General features: G+C 41.4%; 1 protein-coding gene across 1 annotated transcript; it reads left to right on the forward strand.

The window, feature by feature from the left end:
• The first annotated feature begins 2,817 nt into the window (after nucleotides 1–2,817).
• LOC306960636 (procollagen galactosyltransferase 1-like) lies at nucleotides 2,818–18,239 on the forward strand. The gene is made up of 12 exons (XM_079553107.1): nucleotides 2,818–3,150; nucleotides 6,750–6,860; nucleotides 7,997–8,114; nucleotides 12,011–12,145; nucleotides 13,912–14,116; nucleotides 14,194–14,313; nucleotides 15,312–15,388; nucleotides 15,457–15,563; nucleotides 15,876–16,008; nucleotides 16,155–16,282; nucleotides 16,986–17,192; nucleotides 17,367–18,239. Exons 1-12 carry the CDS (start codon nucleotides 2,933–2,935, stop codon nucleotides 17,635–17,637), a joined length of 1,830 nt encoding a protein of 609 aa, XP_079409233.1. The 5' UTR covers nucleotides 2,818–2,932; the 3' UTR covers nucleotides 17,638–18,239.
• Nucleotides 18,240–20,025: the final 1,786 nt, after the last annotated feature.

Here is a 20,025-nt window from a genome sequence, read left to right on the forward strand (position 1 = left end):
TTTGGATAAAGCTTGGTTAAATCGGGGGGTAAGGAGAAAATTGAGAGGCCAGACCAGTGGCCCGAGAGCCAGTGGCCCTTCTGTGCTCTTCCAGAATGGACTTATGGCCAGTCCGCCCCTGATCGAAGGCCATGTCAATGTCTTGAAGTGGCTACTTTCCCAATTTTGGTTTGTTGGTCTCTAGCAAGATCGTTAGAAAAGATAGTGTGTGTCCTGGAACTTTTTAATGTATACTTTATTGATCCCCAGTGGGAAATTCGTTGTTTGTATTTGACCCATCCTCTTAGTGGTGGAGCAAACCCACGCAGACACGGGGAGACCGTGCAAACCTCCAGACAGAAAGGCCACCGTGCCAGATGTAGCCAATAACTAAACTGTCTGAAAAGGAGCCATATTGAACTTATTTTCTTTCGTACTGTACTCGTGCAAGACACCAGAGCGAGTAGAGCTTTTTAAATTTTGCTGGACTGGGCGGATTAAGTTGAGCACTACAAAAGTGTTTAACCCTGAATAACCTGTAGGGTCGTTCATCTTCAGTTATTTGCATTTCTCTTCATGACATGCAGTGTTGGGGGTGACGTATTACAGATACAAAGGTATATTACTTTTTTCAGTAAGGAATATAACATATACGGGAATATATTAGTCATTACATTTCAAGTAAAGTGAGTTACAAGTGCATTTAAGTCACTAAAATAGAATATATTACATTCTTTAAGCAACATGCCCAACACTGATGGTATGTCACTCACTGCAATTTACAATCACATATTTGTATGTTCTAAAAGTTCATCTGTTACAAAGAAGAAAAAAGTAAATTAACATACTTTTTCTATAGCATTTATATTACCTGGATGTGAAAAAAATTACACAGACTACAAAGAAAATGCACCTAATAAATATCAAGCCCAAAACGAAAATTGCTTATTGTGACTGTACCTTTGCTATAGTCAGTCCACTTAAACTGCCCATATAGTTTGTAGACAAAGTGCCATTGCATAGACAGCACATGGGGACACAGCACTCACACAAATAGCAGTGCAGACTCTCAACATAATGTAAGACAGCGAGACACATGTTCCCTCAGTGTGGAGCTGGAGACTACACCTCTAATGAGTCATGAAGGAGGTAATAACCATGTTCACTAAATTGCAGAGCTATTACTTCCACACTGCGTTGATTATTCACTCTGATTTAATTGTCACACAGGAAAAGTGTGTGTTATTATGTATTTTACCATTAAAAATAAACCTCTTTTGCCGGGGTTGGATTGCTTGGTGAAGCGCTGATAACAAGGACAATATTGGAAGGGGATTTCAATTATTTGTCACATTTTAGAAAACTTTAACAGGTATTTGATTTCTGATTTGTGTGGTAATATTTCTCAAAATCATCTTTGGGGTCAGAGATTCATTGCTGGAGGAGAGATCGGCCCCTGTGCTTGACATTGCAAACCCCTGCTCCATTTGAAGAGTCGGTTAATGAACATAAGAGATACATGAAGCTCTGATTGGAATGTACGTCAAGTTTCTTGGGTAAATAGTAAATGAAAGACCAGTGGTTCCTTAAGAAGGGAACGGGACCCCTCAGAGGGTCACAAGTTCTGAGCTGGGGATCCCAAGATGATCTGTAGGTGAAGACACGCACATCCACCAGTCCGGAGCCAGTGTCAAAGAAATACAAATGCACAGCACAACTGTTAGCTCACCTTTTGATAAAAGCTCACCACAGTAGAGACATTTCGGGCGAAAAGCCAGCAATAAAAATAGCTTAAACACACCTGTACATAGACACAGCACTAAAGCCTCTTTTCCACTGGAGACACTACACAGCCCAATGTGCTGTGTGTATGCACAAGTGTGTGCTTTGTTAAAAAAGCTGGTGAGTTAACAACAAAGAAAAAAGTTGTTAATGTATTCAATATATTTCTTTATTGAAAACACCATAAATAAAATAAAAACAAGTAAACTATGTAAATACACTTTACTAAACCACATTTTAAATGTTTGATATTATCTATACTATTAATCCGTTTGCACTGTGGGTTCCCAGATTGTTCAATTGACAGCTTTGTGGATCCCAGCACTAGAAGTCCTGCCGGAGAGGGACAGTCCCATAGACTGTAAAAACATACAGGATGCCTTATTGGCCTGTGTGCTTCATATGGATTACAGCAGGAGCCTTCTTAAAGGGGAAGGCACAAGGCAGGAGAGCCTTATGGCGCTTGTTGGGCCTTTTGTGCATGAAAAGTATTTTAATCAGTGTAGTCAATATATGTAAACATGTCCCAATACTTTGAGCCCATGAAAGGAGCTGTCAGTGGACATGGGCGCAGATAGCGGGGGGGACGGGGGGGACATGACGTACCCAGATTTTCATTCACCTGGATCCGTCCCCCTCACTTTTATGAAGAAAAATATCTTGCAAGCATTTTGCAATGTGCGAAACAGCGCCTCCCTTGACCATTCACTTTGATATGCGGCGAGAAACGGTATTGCGCTCATGTGTTTGTGTTGACTGGGCTGTGCGTGTGTCAAAATGCGAAACGCGAGCTGTTGGTTTACTTGGTCAGATCAGACAGTGTAGCCTACGTCAGGACTGCTTTTTCATACGTCATGTGGCATGCTTGGTGAGTGATTAGAAACCGTACCAATACGCATTATTGTCTTGCAATGATGGGCAATTAAGTTTGATAGGTTGTCAGGCCTGAGCAGCTTTGTCCCCCCCAGTTTCAAAAACCTATCTGCGCCCCTGTCAGTGGATAAGACACAGCTTCAGTCGAACTACACACGTCCCGCCCTTTAATTCGGCCAACTCCACCGCCATGTAGCCACTGTCGGCATAACACAACAGCGGTGCCTCTGCATGAGCGCTTCCATCCCGTGCGCCCTTGTCTGTCTGCTGCGTTCACAGCTTATGTTCCTCCCCTGCCATGCCCCGGGTCACCTCTCTGCTGCCTGCCCTGCTGTGTGTCCTCCTGTCCGGCCTGAGCAGGGGGTATTTCCCCGAGGAGCGCTGGAGCCCAGAGTCTCCGCTCCTCGCTCCTCGGGTTGTCATCGCCCTGGTCTGCCGCAACTCTGCGCACTCTCTGCCGCTGTTCCTGGGCACTATTGAGCGACTGAACTACCCCAAGGACCGCATCGCTCTGTGGTAGGTCCCTTTGCTTTACAGGGCGCTTCGGGAAAAGTGAAAAGCTTTAGCTAACTACAAGAGAGGAAGTCATTCTCCCGAACAGCCTCTCGGACACGTCAGGCTCCGCGATATTGCGCGTGAGATTCGTAATCTTGACCATGTGGGGGCGCTGTGTATCAATCTCATAACTGGGGAAACTCTGAGCAGATACGTGCATATGCGTGTGCTTGGAATCATTCACAATGGCTTGGCTGGAGAAAGGGTTAAAAGTGTCATTCCGTGTGACATTAGTGTGTACGTGGTCGGAGCTGAATGCCTTCTTTCACTCACATCTGCCTTTTCGCCCCTCAGCCCCCTCTTCCGCCCCCTCCTCTCCACATCTTCCTCTTTTTATTGGCTACCGTGGAACAAACGACCACGCTTTTATAACATATTTTCTAGTCTACACGGGACTCTGTCAAATGGAGAAATAGGGTTGTGGGGGCCGATATCGCAGGTAGTGCCGGAGTGCAGTTGTGAATCTATCTATTAAACACCTCTGCGGGACTGTCTAATCCCCCTCTGGGCTCGGTTTCTCACAGTCACCCCCAGCTTTTTCCAGATGATTCTTGGCTCTCACTTCCTCATCTGTTTGAGAGGCTGTGCCAAAAGTCAGGATGTGGGTTTCAAATTAAAGTCAATCCTATACAAGCCTCTGCAGGTTGTTCATAAACATGGCCTGTGCTCTCGAATGCCCCTTTCAAATCAACATGAAAACTAAGCTGAGTGAGCCTCACACTTAAGATTGTTTAAAAATACTGTTGTCAGAATGTCTCTCTCAAATATTAACTTTGAAATATTACTTCAATGGTTTTAAAATGTCACTTTATTGGTTTTACTAGCCCTAAAAGGCTTATCGTAAACATCATTAGTTTCTGTTTATTTGGTCAATGTTCAAGTCTTTTCATCCATAATCGTAGTATTTTTTCCACTGCCAGCAACTAGATGGAAGACTGTGGATGTGTTTTGCTCACATAGCAGCATGAGAGTAACTATGCCCATATGGCAGCTGTGGCCAATACTGCATAGCTGCTTTCATCTCCAAGACTCTGGATCTTTTTTTCCCTTTCATTGGAAGATTCGCAACTCTTGGCCCCTATGGATGAACCGTGTTTAGTTGAAGCTTCTTTTTTTTAATCCGGGAACATCAAGAACTTGAGAGAAAACAAAAAATATAAACCCTGAATGTATAAAACGTGGAGGAAGTAATTACTGCAGCCCTCACAAATTGCTCATTTCAAACATTCAAATTGCGATTTCGATGAATCTTTTAATCTCTATTGGAGGAGACACTGGCCACCTGTCGATACCTGAAGTAACAGCCTGACAGGTTAAGATGGAGGACTTGGCAGGCTCCGACTCACACACATGCATCTGCCTAATGGTGTGTGCGCTCTGCAGGGACATGCTGCACTGCCTTTTATCAAACCATAAATCTCACTTTTTCATTCGTCGACATTCCCCTCAGCTTCTATGCCGCCTCTAGTCATGAGGCTATCACTGGCTCACGAACAATGCCAAATATTTACTCTTTATAAACTTTTTTTTATTCAGTCACTCAGCGCTTGCAGCAGTCCGGTGTTTCTGTCAAGGGAGAGAGGGAGATTGATGGGAGCGCTGGTCCACACGTAGGCGCTGGGATCACGCTGCTGTGTAAAAACCACAAACTCACAGGAGAAAACTCCACACGCAGCACGTCCTCTGTCTGTCAGATCACAAATGGCCAGCGCTGGGAGTGAATCTTCCTCCATATCGACACATTCTTTGGCTCGTCTCCAGGTCTGCCTGCCCCTGCCCCACACAGACACTCTGATTTGTTATGATAACACAGACAGCAGGCAGATGCCACGCCTCCCCGTCAGGCCCCTCTGTCTGCGCCTGCCCCGCCGTAACAAGACCCTCAAATCCTGCACTCCACTCACTGTTCCCTTTTCCATTATTTAGTTTGGTTCAGGAGAAGGCTATAATGGGCCAAGGACATTCACTTGCAAGTGCATCCAGGTCACTTTTATGATGCGGCGATGTTTATAGGAATTTTAGACTACTTTGATGTTGTTTTCATTTGCTAATCAGCACTGCAGTATTTTGTAGTTAGTGTGCTGCCAAAAAATGTGTACCACTAATCAATCTGCCTACAGAATGAACCCAAGGTGAAGTGTTTGGCATTTTCAATTATTTTGTCCTGGTCCAGTGATGGAAACAAGCAGCTGGGTCCATTCTGTGGAGGCATTTTCTCTTGGGGCCTGCAGTACGTCGTAATAATATGCAGTAGTCTCTGGCCACAGTCCAGAGACTTGCACTGGGAACCTTCTATCATTTCATCACAATCTGAAAGTGGTGGAGACACTTGGAATACATGCCTTTAGCATGCTTAGCTGTAGCTTTTCTTTAGATTTTATTTACTTTTTACTTTATATGTTGTTTTTTTTGGGCTGCAAGGTCATTATATTCGTAAAAAAACAATATTCCCAAAAGGGAGTAGGCGGAAGAAAACTTATAAATATCTACCCCCTCATACATTAACAAAACATAGCTGTTTAATTAAGTTGATACAATTCACAGTAGATCATGACAAGAATAAAGTTCATAAGCATACGATCACATTATTAAGATGCAAACAAGCAACATTTTGATCAGTAGCATAATTGGTCAATGAGGTGCTAACCTTAAGTTCCTCAGTAGTCCAAAGATCAACCTCCTTCCGTGTCAGGAAAAGACTCTAAGTTTTTTAAAGTGAATTTTTCGTTGAAGATTATACAGTATCTTTCATCTTTTGCTGCATATCTTCTGAATAGTTGAAGGAAGCTGATTATATTGGACTTTTTTTTATACATTATCAGGAGAGTTTTGAATTTGATCAAATCCTCTGCTTTTAATGCACACTTTAGAAAAAGGGGGTTTGTGTGATCACAAAACCCTGTTTCATGGACAATTATCAAAGCTTTTTTCTGGAGTAAAATAATGTGTTTTTTATAAGTATTTCCCCAGACTTCAATCCCATAACTTTAATCAGGCAATACAAGAGTACAATAAAGAGCATATAGGGATTTACTGTTGTACTTTACCTATTAGTGCAATGCTTATACTAATAAAGCAACTTTCATTTTACGTAAATTACATTTTATATAGTGTATTTTAAAAAGTTGAAGGATTCAACAGATTATGCACATTTTGTAAATGTTGGGTCTAATAATTGTAATTGAAATAAAAAAAAGTATGAATTCCACAGCACTAGGTTGTAATCAGTAATTACCTCTCACTCCCGAAGACAGCTATTTCAGATGAAGGACCCTCAGGGACTGATGTAACTGTATGGGCAAATCACTTTTTTGAAAGAGAAAATCTTCATCCATTTGATCAGGGATTAGTTCCACAAACCTTCCATCATATTTGTGGCTGAAGGCGTTTCAGCTGACAAGACTCTCCTGTTTGATTCATTGATAATGTTTTGCTTTATTAGGCTAGGCCCAATAATTTCATAGATATTAACCACAAACCACATCGAAACATCCACATCCTTCTATCATTTGTCTCTGTAACAATGTGTGGGTCTGATGAGGTGATGTTTCTGCTGACAGGGTGGCGACAGATCACAACATCGACAACACCACTGCCATCCTGAGAGACTGGCTCGAAAAGGTGCAGAGTGACTATCATTATGTGGAGTGGAGGCCTGACCCGGAGCACAGGTTTGTACTGCTTCAGCGTTGCTTTGGTCTGCTGTCATTAGGGAAATGTTTCTCAAGCTATGGGATGGGTATTATTACCAGCCGTGTATGCAGGCTCTGCCCTATTCTTCAAGGCCATATGGGGAATTTACCTGAAAACAAGATATCGTATATCAGACCAGGTCATTTGATCCTACTCCAGCCCTGATTCAGATCTGGTGCAGTGTTGGTTTAGTTCTAATGTGAAGCTGGTTTCCATTTTCGTTTAGTTCTCAGAATCAGATTAAGATTCAGAAGACTTTAATTATCCCCGAGGGGAAATTCATTTGCAGCTTCCCAGCCAAACATTTGTTCATCTCATGAATACAGTACAAAGAAGAATAGGCCAAACACATACAAATAAATAAAATAAGTCAGCAAGATATCAAAGACTTGGAGCCATAATTGATCTAAGACGACACACTAATGATTAAAATGAGATTCATCCTTGTTTAGCAGCTTTATAGCTGAAGGTATGAAAAACAACAGATAACGATTCTTTGTTGCTAGCGGCACATTATAGCGCCGCCCAGAGGGCATCAACAAAAACTCAGGACAGAATGTGCTCTGTTTGGCTCAGGATTTGTTTGGCCTTATCAGTAGCTGGCTTCTTCCAGAGTGAACTTAAGTCCCTCAGCTGGACTCCTATAATTTTAGAGCAGCTTTTTACAATGTTGTGCAGACGGGTCTTGTCTTTTACAGATAATCCATTGAACCAACAAGTGAAAGAAAATGAGACTTTCAATAAAAGAATTGTAAAAGTTACATAGACTTGTGTCACAGCCATTAAAAGAACGTAGCTTCCTCAAAAGATAGATTCTCTGTTGACCTATATTAATAATCGTCAAAAGTCAACAGAGAATCTATCTTTTGAGGAAGCTACGTTCTTTTAATGTCTGTGACACAATTCTAGTATGTCTTGCAATATAGTCCTCTAGCCCTGGTTTAAACATAGTAGCTGAGATTGAAGGCTTTGACTAACCGGTTGATTATACGTCTATTTTAGTCTAGTTTGGTCTTTAGTCAGTCTCGCAAATTGCTAACCATATTTATGTTCGATGATGGCGACGGATGTGAAAAGTCTGTGATACCTGGCCTTTTGTCTGTGCATACTGTAGCTCTTTTGAAGACGAGCTGGGGCCAAAGCACTGGAACTATCTGCGCTACGAACATGTGATGAAGCTCCGCCAGGCAGCTCTGGACACCGCCCGCGAGGTCTGGGCCGATTACCTCCTGGTATGCTATCTACAAACACATCCATGTGGGCTTTTTGCTCTGTTGTGTCTGTGATTAACTGTATATATGGGTACGAGAGTAAAACATGTTATATCATCAGCATATGAAAAAACATTATGTACACACAGGATAAACCAGAGGGAGGTAAACTAAGGCCTGGGGGACCAAATGCAGCCTGTTTTGATTTTTAATCTGGTCCGTAAAGCATTCATCCCAACATCTTAGATCAGAGGTTCAACAAACAAAAATCAACAAAAAGCTTTGGGAAAGTATTACATTATACTGTATACAACAATTTTACTGCAAAGTGTTTAAAGCAGAACTAAGTAACTTGTTTACCTTAACAAATCCTTTCCGTAATCCCTCTGGGGGTAATACAAGTGTTAATGGGATGATTGGGAGTCTTTTATCTCCTCCTGGTGTCTGGCCAGAAAACCACACTTGCAACTTCGCTGCCCCCAGGTAGGTGGCACCAATACACACTACACACAATAGAATCATGAATAAGAAGCTAACAGGCTAACGGGCAAAGCTAATTGCGAGCTAGCGCCACTGAAACAGTATTTACAGCCAAGTTTGAGTGAAAAGAATGTATCTCCATTGTGTTATTGGATGTACAATATCCCTCTCTCCCTTCGTCTTTTCTGTCAGCGTAGTATTTACTCTCTCGGACAATTAGTGAGTAAAAAACGGCAACATGCGATGACACTACCAGTGGCGCCTCTAGGGCAGGGGTAGGCAAGTTCTCTTAACGGAAAATAAATATATAAATTAAATGAGATAAATGACATAAAATTGCTTGAATGAAGGTTCTTTATGTGGAATTTGAGTCTGTTTGGACTAATCTAAGATAAAGATACAAATGCTAATGCCAATGGAACGAGCATAAAACTCACTTTGAAATCCGACAAATTAACTTTGACTTTTACAAAGATTTGTTTTTCACTCTTGCAGTCAATTTATGAGTAGTTTCTGTCTGAAAACCCTCAAACCCCTCTAGCAAGGTTAAAAATACTAGTCTCGCCAACCAGACTCCGCTTCTTTACAGAAGAGGGTCTGGCAACACTCCATTGCGCGCTTTCAAAGGAAGTGACGCAGCGATATGGAGCCTATCGACCAATCAGAGCAGCTCCCTGAACGGGCGTCACGTTGTTGCGCCTTTGTTTTGTAGTTTTTCAACACAAGCAACCACTTCACGTAATGCTCCGGTATGCTTGTATTCTTAAGTTTTTCTGACATAAACGACAGAAGTCATTTACTGAACTCGTGTGGCAGGAGCGCCATTGTTAATGTCCGAATGACTACAACTTTCTTGTCGCTGTTTCTGTCGTCACATCTGCTATGTTCTCATTGGCTGCTATGCACTTCGGTTGTCCCACATTAGTCCCGCCTCAAGCAGTAGCTTTTCTATGACAGGGTCGCCAGACTAGTCTCCTGTTTATTAATTAATAAACATCGGAGATTAGTCTGGATGCCAGGCTATAAAAATACCAATATGCCCTTCAGTCAAAGGGTTTGTATATTATACTGCTTTTATAAGATTTGGCAATGATTGAAATGAACAGTCAAAAACTAAATTTGATACAGGTCAAACTAGATTCAGCAGATTCATGAAGATAGTGTGTGTCGGAACGGGAGTCTGGCTTTATGTAACACATTGGATATTGGCAAATGCAAATCACTGCACCCGAAGAGTCTTCACTGGCAATCGGTGAATCGGGTTTGTTTCCATAATTTCAGTCATCATCATCACTAAACTAAGTAAATCCTTTTAAACGTAATACTCTATACTTCCCCCAATGTTGAAATGATCATAATACTTACTTCACGAATTGAACTTTAGAAGTAATTGCCCCTTTTCCCGTTACTATTCACTGAACTGTATGCAAAACCTTCATCCCACACTTGCTTTTCCAATACCCGCAGCTGCCATATGATGACTTAATGCACAGTTTGACAGTTTGCCATTCTGCAGCGCGCCCAAGAGCTGTAGACTTTAATTTCACTGTGGAGTTGAGTGATACATGAAACTGAACTGAGTTGTTGCTATGGTTACCTGCATTTTAATGTACCGTGCACCGATTCAGCTGTTGATTCGACGTCTGAGGTTTGCCGATGTGTGTGACTCAAGCCACCCCCACGTTTCCAATCATTTCAATACCGACTGTGCAACATGGAATTGTGGAGAATCTGGTTTGGCCACACGGTGAATGGATACCACTCTCGCCTCACAACAAGAAGGTCCCGGGTGCGATTTCAGGGCGGGGTGGGGCCATTCCTGATATAGCAGGGCTGCACAATATGAGATAATATGTCCTGAATATTTGATTTCAATTGTAAGCTATTTTTATTTCGTAAAATTATGTCAAAATGGAATAGAAAAACTCTCCCATTCACAAGGATAGCAAGAATTTGTTTTCGGCTTGCTCCTTCTCAAGAGCAATACATGCGCAAACCCTACAGGAAAAACACATTTATATTAAACAGTTGTACATTAGAGTCTGTTAAGCCCATTGCAGACACAACAGCAATTTCACCTCATCAATAGGAAAACAAGGCACAGACTGAGTGACATTGGGGACTTATTCATCCCCCTGGTGGCACGGGCACAAAGAAACTCTTGATCAAGCACAAGGAAATCTGTATCTCTGCCCTGATGGAAGGAGCTCAAAGTGGCGGGACAGTGGAAGGCTATCCTCATCTATGAGACAATGCAATGCTTTACTGGGATCCTGGGCAACTGAGTTTGTGATTCTTGCCAGTGCATAGAAATATCTGTGCACTCTCAATTAAGGACTGACAAACCCTTGTTAGAATGTGATCACTGACTTCAAGTCCTCAGTCAATGCTTTATGAAAAGCCTGTGTCAGATGAGATCCAAAGCAAGGCTTCAATAGAGGCTAAACCAAGTGTGAAAAATCATACCTAAAACTGACATCTTTAAGTTACCATTTGTGTTTGCTTTTGGCCGTGTGACCAGAAAATGTAGAAATCTCTAATATCTCTCTAATATTGCGATATATTGTGTCTTCTTATGGAATATTTAGATAAATTGTCATGTCCCACGGTGGAGGGACTAAGTCTTTCGGTTGGCCTGGGAACACCTTGAGCTCTCTCTGGAGAAGCTCGAGCAAGTGTTTGGGGTGAGGAAGGTGTCCCTGCTGAGACTCCGAGACCTGGCCCCCGACGAGAAAATGGATGTATATTGTCCTACTCACATATACTCACCTATAAATATATCCATTATATGGCTTTTAACTCAAAAATGGAAACGACCAGTCACACTGCAGCAGCAGCTCAGAGCATGTTGAAGCCAGACAAACCATATTTCACTGAAGAGCGTTGCAATGAAGTGGAAAAGTGCTTTAAGTGACTTTGAAAAGTGCACAGAGTGGTCTTTCAGAAACTGATGATCATCGTGTTTTTCTATACACAACAAGAAAAAGGTTCTGTTCTGTCGGGGAAATGCCCTTTTTGATTAAGAGAAAGACTGTTTGTGCCTATTCATCCATCCTACAAACATATATATATAATATATATATAGTAGGCAACCAATATAAAAGTAATACTACATAAGCAAAGTCTGTAGTTAAAGATGTACTGTATGCAGATTACTACCACATTGCACAGACCAATTGTTTTTTGAGAGTGGACTTGTCAAATTTTGGCAACCATCCACGCTCCCTGCAGGGCAAAACTACCTTCAAACAAGTCATAATGTACTACAAATAAAAGTTCCCCCTCGCTGAGTGATGCATACGTTTAAGGCTGCAAATAAACAATGTCAGAGGCGCTCGTTCATTATCGTTAATCTTCGTTAGTGGTGGCAGAGGGAGCGGTGTGTACTTTCTTGCAGTTTATTTGGCAGTGATGTATGCCCTTCATTTCGTCTGCAGGTGGCTGACTGTGACAACCTGCTCACCAATCAGGATGTGCTGTGGAAACTGATGAGGGAAAACAAAACCATTGTTGCGCCAATGCTTGAGTCCAGAGCGGCCTATTCCAACTTCTGGTGCGGTATGACTTCGCAGGTACTGCAGTTCATTGGGCCGAACGGCTCTGTGTGTATGAATACAAAAACACAGGCTAAGATAAACAAGTAATTGCTGCGAAGTGGTATGAAATATGAAGTGGCCTTTTAAACCTTTTACATACAGTATTATTCAGTAAGGTTGGTATTACCTTCTATTCAAAGTTAAAAATGTTTAGAAGCTTAGTTGCTGATCATAATTATTTTTCCGGCCACTTTCTCAACATGTAGCCATGATGCACCAGGTATACAGATCAGTGTGAGCTGCTATACGAGCTCTTGCCAACTTGTCAATTTGATTAAAACTGCCAAAAGTTCATGTTTTCAAATGGCACAAATCATATTACTGTCCAAAACAGCATGACCTGGTCTCTGGTCATAATACTTGCTGTTTTTTCTTCTGTTAAAGGAACAGGCCACTGTTTTTCTATACTGATATGTTCTTACCTGAACTTAGACGAGTTGATGCGTACCTGTGTGACCTTTGTGCGTGCGCTCAGTCACACAAAAAGACCAAAGATGTTGTTAACATTTAGCCTCTTCCAGCATATTCCTATGGACCCAAGTTCATCCACGTTTTCCCTTTTCAAACACAGTTACGTGAGAAGCTACACGATTCAAGTATAGTTACACAAAATTAAACATGTCAATTTTCTATGCGGATAAAAAGGAGTACTATATTGTAAGGCGTAATAACACCTAAAGCACTTCAACATCCGCGCAGTAATATCTTCACTCCTAAAGAATTCTGAAGATATGGACCTTGTTTGGGTCCATAGGAATATGCTGGGAGAGGCTAAATGCTAACAACATCTTTGGTCTTTTTGCATGACTGAGTGCACGCACAAAGACCAGACAGGTACATATCAACTCGTCTAAGCTCAAGTGAGAACATATTGTATCTCAGTACTCTGTTCCTTTAATAATGCCTTTTGAGAGTTACAACAAAAATAAAACCATGTAAATGTAAAGTTGGTATTTAACTAATTGTTATGATCAAGTGTTGACACATTCTGAAAACATAAATTATATGTATAAAGCCAAAGAGCAAAATACATTTTCTGTAGCACTCTCTTTCATAATGACAGACAAGGAATGATGGCTTTTAGAAAGAATAGACCTTATTTCAAGTATCCAGGTAACAAAGGATTAAAATATGCACTTACGCAGAATAACTGTCAGTACAATGGTGTGGGCTGGATTCAGCCCACAGCCGAAATGTTTTAAAGCTATACTTTACTACTTTTCTACAGCCATATTTTATCAGCTTTACAGAGTTGTACAAAAGTCTATGACAAAGGAAGGTTTCAATTATGAATATATCAAAAATGAAAAAAGCATAAGTAGTGTCAAGGCCTATTCGTTCTATCTCACAGAATAAGAGCCAAGGAGTTTAAGTCTGAAGACAAATACAAGCTCTCACTGTAAAAACAGCCAATAATAGACATTCATAAACCCTTAAGTGCCAGGTTGAGGGTTACGGTATTATATAAATAAATCAACAAAAGCCCCATTTCCATCAGGCTTTCTGTGCTCTACTTAACAGTTTCCACAAATGGAAAAAATATGGGAATATGGAAATGCTCGAAGCAGGTAGAACAGAGTAGAGTACAATAAAGAGTGTAATCGACAAGACAATAGTAACACATTTGTTTGAATATTTCTTGGTTTTCTTTTTTTTCACAAACACCACAAGAAAGCTTTGCTCTAAGACCTTGGATAAGCATTCATCCTGCACCCTCCCGTACCCGTGTATGTGGTTCGCAGGGCTACTACAAAAGGACACCTGCCTACATGCCTATCCGTAAACAGGAGCGTCGAGGTTGTTTCGCAGTGCCAATGGTTCACTCCACATACCTCTTGGATCTGCAAAAAGAGGCGTCCCGACAGCTGGCCTTCTACCCGCCGCACCCCGAGTACAGCTGGGCCATGGATGACGTCATTGTGTTTGCTTACTCAGCGCGGATGGCAGGTGAGGCAGCGGCTGCAGGAGGATTTCATATCCTCGCCCTCTGCACAAATGTGGTAGCCTCTCTGTGTTTGTAACAGATGTCCAGATGTACGTGTGCAACAAGGAGACGTACGGTTACTTCCCTGTGCCCATGCGCGCCCACGCCACGTTGCAGGACGAGGCGGACAGCTTCCTGCATACCCAGCTCGAGATTATGGGTAAGATGGGAAAAAAAACACTTTAACCAGCGTCTGTTGCAGTGTGGGTGCAGCACCTTCATGTATGTACAATGCCTGACCAAAAGAAAAGTCACCACAAAAAATATTTAGTTGGATGACCTTTAGTTTTGATTACGGCTTGCATTTGCTGTGGCATTGTTTCAAAAAGCTTCTGGAATGTCTAAAGTCCAGTGCATGAATTTTAAAAATAAAACTAATGATGGGAGAGTGTGACCATTGCACAAAGCCTTCTCCAGCACATCCCAAAGATTCTCAATTGGGTTAACCTCTTAACTCCCACCTTAAATGAGCACATTTTCTCCAGTCATTATCCAGGTATCCCAGCATTACCCAAATCTAAAAGCTTCCTGAAAAAAGCGTCAAAACCGAAGCAACAAAAATTACAAAAAATGCAAAAAAATCACAGCTAAAAACACCACAAAAAGTGATGAAAAAGAAACAAAAATGCAACAAAAAGTGACAACAACGCAAGGTATCAAGAGGAAAAATCTTTCAAATGAGGCGTTACACTGGCCTGTATGCTGTAAGAAGTTTTTTAGATTTGGGTAAAGCCGAACTGGAGCCAATGTGTTCCGTTAAGGTGGGGGTTAAGAGGTTAAGATCTGGACTCTGCAGGAGGCCGATCCATGTGTGAGAATGATCATGCTCCCTGAACCACTCTTTCACAAAGTGAGCTCGATGAATCCTGGTATGTTGGAATATACCTGTGCCTTCAGGGAAGAAGAAATCCATGGACGAAAATAACCTGGTGATTCAGGATGTACAGGTAGTCAGATCACACCAGTGACTTAAATTCAGGTGGCAACTATTTTTGGTCAGGCAGTGTTTACAATTTATTATTTTCTCTAGATACCATCTTTTAACACAAAGATATCGTGTTCATATTAAAATTTCTACATGTACCATAGAAAGTATTGAAACCCCGTTGACATGTCTTATCATAGTTATACAACCTTCTTCCTTTTCTTCTTTATAAGTGAGGAATCCTCCGTTGGAGCCCTCTAGTTTCCTGTCACTGCCTCCGAAGCAACCTAACAAGATGGGGTTTGATGAGGTACGGCCTGCACACTCATGCATTAAACAGTAATATGAGCAGGTGTCTGAGGCTCTGTGTGCACCCAGGTGTTTATGATCAATCTGGTGAGGAGACCGGACCGCCGCGAGCGAATGCTGCAAACCCTCCTCGAGCAGGAGCTGAGCTGTAAAGTCGTGGACGCTGTGGACGGAAAGTATGTCTCTGCTCCTCTCTCTGTCTCTGTTGTAGTGTTGCTACAAAGTGGGGTGTTTGAGCAGTGGCCAGTGTAACAAAAGAAAGAGCATGCTGTCGTTTGAAAACTCAACAGTGTAGCACATCTTCATTTATATGGCATTTCTACTGCTCACTTTGTATTCCTCACTCACAATAGTAGTATACTCACATGTATGAACTGATTATAAGTGAAGCAGTGAATGCATTTGTACCATGACCTGTTTCTATTTTTATCCTTTGTAATTTATTGCCTCCATATCTAATGTCTTGTTACTCCTTCTGTTCACCTGAGAGCGCTGAACACCACTGATATTGAGGCTATGGGGATTAAGATGCTGCCAGGGTACAAAGACCCTTATCATGGCCGCGCACTCACCAAGGGCGAACTGGGCTGTTTCCTTTCTCATTTCAACATCTGGGAGGAGGTGAGCTTCCTGGAGTTTTACAGGACATAGAACAGCAGTGCAGTACTGTACTAAGTATGCTTTCTGAAAAACACTTTTTAATGAATATGTCTTTTTAAGTGAGAAACAGACTTGTAAGTTGTTTACATGAAGATGTGTTGTCGCAGATAGTAAAGCGTGGTCTGCAAACTTCGCTGGTTTTGGAGGACGACCTGCGTTTCGAGGTTTTCTTCAAACGGCGTCTTCAGGCGCTGCTGCACGAAGTGACAGTGCACAAGTTGGACTGGGATCTCATGTGAGTTGTCGCTTGAGAGGAGTTGTAGTAAACAGAGGATTATTGTGCCCCCACAGTGAAATCGTCCATCTGTCACACAACGAATCTAAGAAACACTGATCAAACACTCAGCACTCGAGGGAATCTTGTACTGGAGCCTTGCTCGAGCTGCTGCCGCTGTATTTTCACATTCACAGCAGCTACCCAAAGGGCTGCTGCCTCAGAAAAAAACAAAAGTGTTATTCCTAACACACTGTGCCAAAAGTAAACTCAAGTAAAACTGCTCTGACTAACCTCAGACTAACATCTCTTCAGCTCAGCTGCTGCTTCTTCCGTCAGAAACTCTCATTCACTGTGATTGACATGACTCCATCCAACCTCCTGACTCTGACAGCTTTCTAAAATGTTGTGCCAAGAAATCAGATGCAATCTGGACATTTTCTGAAATAGCTGCGATAAGCTTTGAAAACTGTTCAGAAAACACAGAGGTTATGACTCAAGCGATGCAATGTAAAAAAAAAAATAAGACAAAGAATGTGCAATCGTAAATGTCAAACTAGAGTTTCAACCAAGATAATGCATAATTTTGCATATACGTGTAAGAAAATGATTCAGTAGCCTACATGAGAACGGAAACAGACTTTCGGACATGTATTAGTTGTTGAAAAATAGATTTTCATTTGTTTGTACATAGTTTAATTTTTCTTTTCTGTCACTGACACAGTTATATTGGGCGAAAGCGGATGCAGATTGACCATCCCGAGAGGTCTGTCCCGAACATTCACAACCTGGTGGAGGCCGACTATTCGTATTGGACACTGGGGTACATGCTGTCACTACAGGGTGCCCAGAAGCTCCTCAAGGCTGACACTCTGAGGAAAATGCTTCCAGTCGATGAGTTTCTCCCTGTCATGTACAACAAACATCCAGTGTAAGTATTGATGACGATGTCAAGTTAGTAGGATGTGTAGCAAAAACCTAAAGACAAAAGTTGAGAATAACTGCTTTAACACTAATATTCTGAACTACTTTATCAGTGTTTGTGTGGGACTGAATCTCCGTTTTGTTATACATTTTAATTGTGTCTTTGCATTCTCCCCTTCAGATCTGAGTACATGGATCCCTTCCAGCCTCGGGACTTGCACGCTTTCTCCGCCGAGCCTCTTCTCGTCTACCCCACACATTACACCGGCGACACAGGCTACATCAGCGACACTGAGACCTCCGTGGTGTGGGACAATGAAACGGTTAAAACAGACTGGGACAGAGCCAAGTCCAGGAAGACTCAGGAGCAGGAGGAACTCAGCTTCGAGGCGCAGAACTCCGACGTCCTGCAGTCCGAGCTGGAGAAGTGGAGCAAGAGGGAGGAGCTCTGAACTGGGCAGCAAAGACAAAAACAGATGGAAATGTGAAGCTGTGATTATGGAGGGGATTGGAGAGAAATGCCTTCGACGCATTGCAACACATAAGAATATTGTGGAAAGAGAGAATGTATTTTAGTAAATCAACACAAAAGTCAAACATCTATATTCAGTGCATAGAGTGACATATTTGAATGCTATTAGTGATGACTACGTAATAAATTATGAGATGTCAACACATTTATAGCAAGTTTGCTGGATAGTGGGCAAATATTTGATTAATGAGGGGTGGCCCATATACTAGTGTTGTACATCATTAAGAACTACACAACAGAGGCTCAAAAAACAAAATGGCAGATAGTGCTGCATCGGACCATTCCAGTGAAAGACGTGACCTCCGTAACTTACAAGTGCGGGTGCTCTTCAAACTTGTAGGGCGACAAACTGATCAACCCCAATGAAGACGTTTTAAAATTGATAAAGCACATTTTCATCAGACCTGTGTGCTGATGAACTGGGATAATACAGGAACAGTGCACAAAACACAAAAGAAAAGAAAGACAACTACATTATATTACAGCTTTTAGGATAAAGAAGGGCAGTGTTGCTTGTGATTACAGCTTTTTTTAAATATGTTTGTATTACTTATTACTGTTTCAGAAATGTAGCTGAGTTACACTACTTTACTTTTTGGCAAAATATAAAGTGAAAATAGTAATAATGCCACCAAGCATAACAGCAGTTACAGATTTCCTTTTCCTTTGCTTTCTCCCTTTCCCTCGTGTTTTGTTTTGACAACATTAGCTACATATTGCAGATCTTATTCACCAGTGTCCAACTTGATTTGTTAAGCTGCATTATATTTGGGGGGAGTTTGGCATACTTTTGTTCATACATTTAAATGCACTTGTTGCTCAAGTTACTTGAAATGTAATGACTAATAGAGTCCCGTATTTTGTTTATATAATATGTTGTATTCCTTAGTTACTGAAAAAAGTTATATATTTTTGTAGCTCGTTACTTTTGTAATACGTTAGATGGGTGGTTCAAATAACAAGGTAAAGCCTTCCTGTACTAGATTAATATTCAGCCTGCTGCTTAAGGATTGTTAGTTGCTGACGATGCCTCTCGAGGTGAAATGTCCTCAAATACAACCCAGTACAGATGACGACTGAAGATCTTTGGTGTACATCTCGGTTGTATACAGTATACATATATATACACATACAGTATCTCTCAAATCAATTGGGGCCATATATACAGTACGTACTGGGGTCCTACTTCCACTGTAGACAGGATATTGAACTTTGTGTTCACAGCTTATGAGAGCCTTATCCATCAACTCAAGGAAATACTTCAAATATTTTACCCTACTGCACTGAATATATGCAGGTTTTGCTTTACATTGAACTACTGACGTCTATACTAAAGCACAAAAGCAATATGTTACAATCATCCTCTGTCACAGTATTTGGATTTATTTTGTGTCCTTTGGTTTCTCTGTTATTTGGCCTCTCTGTGGCAGGAGGGGGGGTAGATATTTCTTAACTCGAGCAGCTAGCAGCCGAGTTTAATTTATTGCCCTGGACGCAGCACTCACACCACAGTCTGACTGAAGCACACGTTTATTATTTTCATAATATTTCATCCCAGCTTCTTCCCATTCCCCCTTTTAAGGGTTTTCACATAAAAATGTGCACAGTCAGAGTTGGAAGTACTTAACATTCATTACCACAATATAATTCTGAACGATTGCACAATTTCACATTATCTGTATAACAGCTGCAATTTGGGGTTTAAAATGGACTTCTAAATATGAGCAGAGCTTTTACAATTCAGCGGCTCAATAAAAGCAGTCTGTAAAGCAGTCAGCGTAATGTGTGGACCGTATGCTAAACCTTTTTCATCCAGCTAATACTGTAGACTAGAACCATAACAATTGCTTGGTTTGAGTCAATCTAATCTACTTTTCGTTATTGTTACAATATTTCTATATGCTTGGCATCTGCAATGTTTTATTTATTGATGACTTTTAGGGCGGCGCAGTGGTTAGAGATTCATTTAGTGTTGGGTCTCCGGGCGCCTGCCTGCTGCTCCTGCAGGTCGCCCCAGCGGCATGGAAGGATGGGTCAAATGCAGAGAATGAATTTCCCTACGAGCATCAATAAAGTATACCTTTACCTTTAACCTAAATCAGCAATGTTCTCAATCATGAAGAATGTATCTTTCATTATCAATGTTGTAGCATTTGTAATTTGCAACAACCACAATGTTTCGGGCATGAAGACAGAAGTACATTTCAGTTTGAATTTTAACCACATCCTTGTTGGCCCATTTTTCTATTTTGCTTGTATTTTTGTTTTGTTGTTTTACTAAAGAACTAATAAAACCCTTATAATGAAT

Source organism: Gobius niger (genome assembly GCF_951799975.1).
Source record: "Gobius niger genome assembly, chromosome: 3".
Classification (NCBI taxonomy): Eukaryota; Metazoa; Chordata; class Actinopteri; order Gobiiformes; family Gobiidae; genus Gobius; species Gobius niger.